Source organism: Mesitornis unicolor, unplaced genomic scaffold, assembly GCF_000695765.1.
Source record: "Mesitornis unicolor isolate BGI_N332 unplaced genomic scaffold, ASM69576v1 scaffold32646, whole genome shotgun sequence".
Classification (NCBI taxonomy): Eukaryota; Metazoa; Chordata; class Aves; order Mesitornithiformes; family Mesitornithidae; genus Mesitornis; species Mesitornis unicolor.
The window spans coordinates 7,435-10,638 of NW_010193536.1; the positions used below are offsets into that span (position 1 = coordinate 7,435).

Below are 3,204 nucleotides of genomic sequence, written 5' to 3' on the forward strand. Positions count from 1 at the left end.
TGACACCAACAGCGTGACGTCCTGGTGACACCGACAGCGAGACCCCTCACAGCCCCTATGGAGGGTCCACAGCCCAGGGGACCGGGGGTGGGTGTATCAGGAGGACCCCGCAGCCTGTGCATGGTGTGTGGCGGCTGCCCACTGTCCCCGTGGGCCCGTTTGCCACCGCAGCCACCTCACTCCATCCCGGATGCTGCATTGTCCATCACCTCCGTGCTATAGCCGTGCATGCAGCCGTGTTCCCAAGGTGTGCCCATGGTGTGTGTCACTGCACTGTTTTCTCTGCTCCCAGGGCTCAGCCGCCCGCGGTGTTTGCGGGTGGCAGCACGGTTCCAGCGCGCCCGTCCCCTCCTCACCGCTCCCAGCGCTGCACCGCGGACCGAGGGCCGATGGGCGGATGAGCCCTGCCCTGCGCCTGTTCCTGTCCCTATCCGTCTGCACCCTGCTCCGGGGTGAGTCCTGCAAGGGTGGCGCTGGCTGCGGCGGGGGGACAGCCCCCGGCCCTATGGGAGGTACCTGCGGGGAGGAGGGACCGATTGGGCTTCACAGTGTGAAGGGAGAGAAAACCCCGGGGTCAGCAGGGCCCCGTCGTGGTGTCGGTGCCATTTGGACCGCGGGTGGGATGCTGTGGGGTGCACAGGATGTGGGTGCTGACTGCAGGGAGCCTTTGCGGGGCTGAGCTGGCGGCTGTGGGGTGGGGGAGGCCCCACGATGTCTGTGCAAAGCGGGGAGCGGACCCCGCAGAGCGACACTGCCTGATGCCCCCCCAGGGTCGCCGTTGCCCCCCCAGAACGTGCGGCTGGAGGCGCAGAACTTCCACGTCCACCTGCACTGGGAGCCAGATCCTGGTGCGGCCAGCGGCACTGCGTATGAGGTGGAGTGGAGGCAATGGTAAGTGGGGCAGGGGGATGGTATCGGAGACCCCGGTAGCCAAGGGTCGTTATTGGGCAGTGACGGTGGAGCCAGCGAGGAGCCCTCATGAGCGGCTCCTCCAGCCCTGCTCAGTGGGGTCTACATGGGGCTGTGTCCCTTTGGGCTTGGACCAGCTCAAGGACGGAACCTCCACACCACCCTGGGTGCCCTGTCCCCTTCCTGATGCCCCAATGAAAAACAAAAGAGACTGCCTTAGGGTTTTGAGGTTCTCTTTCCCCATACCCTTAAATGGAATTTCCCATATTTCAACCTGTGCCCGCTGCCTCTGGTGCTTTCGTTGGGCATCCAATGAAGTCCATCTTCCCTGCTTCATCTCCTGTGATAAGACTCCACACCACCCTGGGTGCCCTGTCCCCTTCCTGATGCCCCAATGAAAAACAAAAGAGACTGCCTTAGGGTTTTGAGGTTCTCTTTCCCCATACCCTTAAATGGAATTTCCCATATTTCAACCTGTGCCCGCTGCCTCTGGTGCTTTCGTTGGGCATCCAATGAAGTCCATCTTCCCTGCTTCATCTCCTGTGATAAGAACCCCCACCTAAGCCCTCTTTTGAGGCTGAGCAGCCCCTGACGCCACAGGCCCTTGGTCTCTTCCTGACCCATCTGAGCTTGCTGCGGCACAGGGATGGTTTTTCGGTAGCGAGAAGCAGGGGTCCAGCGCTCCAGTGTGGTCCCACCAGCGCCAACAGGAGGGGACGTGACTCACTGGCAGCTGCTCCTGACACAGCCTGGATGCTGCTGGCCAAGATCCGTGCTGTCCCATGCCTGCTGTGTGGACAGGACGGCAGTGGCGATGGCAGTGGCAATGCAATGGTGAGGCAGCCTTTCTTTTTGGCTAGGACGGTGCCGACAGGGGGAAACGTCTGCATTTCCTCCGTGGGAAGAACCTCCTGCTGGACCAAGGCCGATGGCTGCGGGGCAAACGGCTCCTCCTGGGGTTGCGATCTGTATTTTGACGACATCTACAACCTCTACTGGGCGAGGGTGAGAGCGGTGGCCGGGGGCGAGCTGTCCAAATGGGCCTATTCCAGGGAGCTGCAGCCCTACAGAGACAGTGAGGACCGGGGCTCCCGCTCTGCTTGGGGGGGATGGGAAGGGGTCCGTGGGGCGTCTGGTGGGGGATGGTGAGAAATCATGTGAAGATGCTGGTGGGAAAAGCACCCAGAGCCCTGGGTGGAGGAAGGGGCTGGGAACGGAGCCTCTGGGGAAGGGCTGGGTGACAAGCGAGGGGACGAAGAGTGAGGTGTCCAACAGAACAACACCACTGCTGGAGAAATGAGATGTCCCCTTCTGGTTTGAAGACCTTATTTCTCCTCCCCCGTTTTTTTTCCTCCCTGCAGCATTTGTGGGTCCCCCCAAGTTGTCCTGGCAGCTGCAGGGTCACAACCTCAGCGTTAATACCATCATGCCGCTCACTCCCTACCGGAGCAAAACTGGCTCCTACGAACCCATCGACCAGGTGCTGCTGAAGCTGTGGTACCGGCTCAGCCTGTATGAGGGCGACCGCTGCGTCCAGCAGGTACCAGGGTGGACAGGACTCTCCTGGGGCAGCCAAGGCACCCGTGTCCGTGTGGTGCTGTGCTGGTGTGGTCGTGCCTGTGCCCATGTGGTGGTGCCCATGCCCATAGCATTGCCCCAGCCCTGCCCACTCCCAGCAGTGCAAGCAGGCAGGAGATGCTTTGCATTCCCCATTCAGGGCTCACACCCCAGGGGTGAATGAATAACAAAAGCAGGTGAGGATTTCTCTCCGCATGAAAGCACACAGCGGGTTTGACAAGATGCTCTGAACACCTCCTGGGGTGAAGAAACAAGCGCTGGGGAGCAGGGAGCTGGGTGTTGGGGTGTCCAGAGCCACCTCCAGCACCATGGCCACGCGTCCCCTCTGCTCCAGGTGCCCTGCAAGCAGAGCACGGCGGAGGCGCCCTGCACCTTCGGGTTCCTGAAGCCCAGCACACGGTACTGTGTCCGGACGGCGGCCGTGGATGTGGCCCGCCATGAGGCCAAGCAGTGCCTGGTGACGCCGGCAGCCCCCACAGGTGGGGCCTTTCTCACCAGCTCCGCTGCGGTCGCGTCTCAGGTCCTGCTTGCGGCATGGACGCGAGTGGAGGTGTGGGTCCCTCATCACCCCCCCCTCTGGTCAGGGTTGGTGGCCCCATAACAAGCTGTGGGGACCCTTCTTGGGGAGATGCTCTCTCACCATCTGCCTTGGGCCTGCCTCGCATCTCCTCCTCCGTCATCCCAGTCTGCTGAGGGGTGGGCTGGGGGATGCCGCCT

The 3,204-nt window shown here is 62.2% G+C and overlaps 1 protein-coding gene across 1 annotated transcript in view; it reads left to right on the forward strand.

Moving 5' to 3' along the window:
* The window catches only part of FAAH2 (fatty acid amide hydrolase 2), a gene marked incomplete at its 5' end in the record, with an annotated part of 11,240 nt that overhangs the window by 6,964 nt on the left and 1,072 nt on the right, over positions 1–3,204 (forward strand). Inside the window, 4 exon segments of the mRNA XM_010187494.1 lie at positions 771–891; positions 1,770–1,984; positions 2,271–2,449; positions 2,822–2,966. Coding sequence (XP_010185796.1) covers positions 771–891; positions 1,770–1,984; positions 2,271–2,449; positions 2,822–2,966 — 660 coding nt within the window.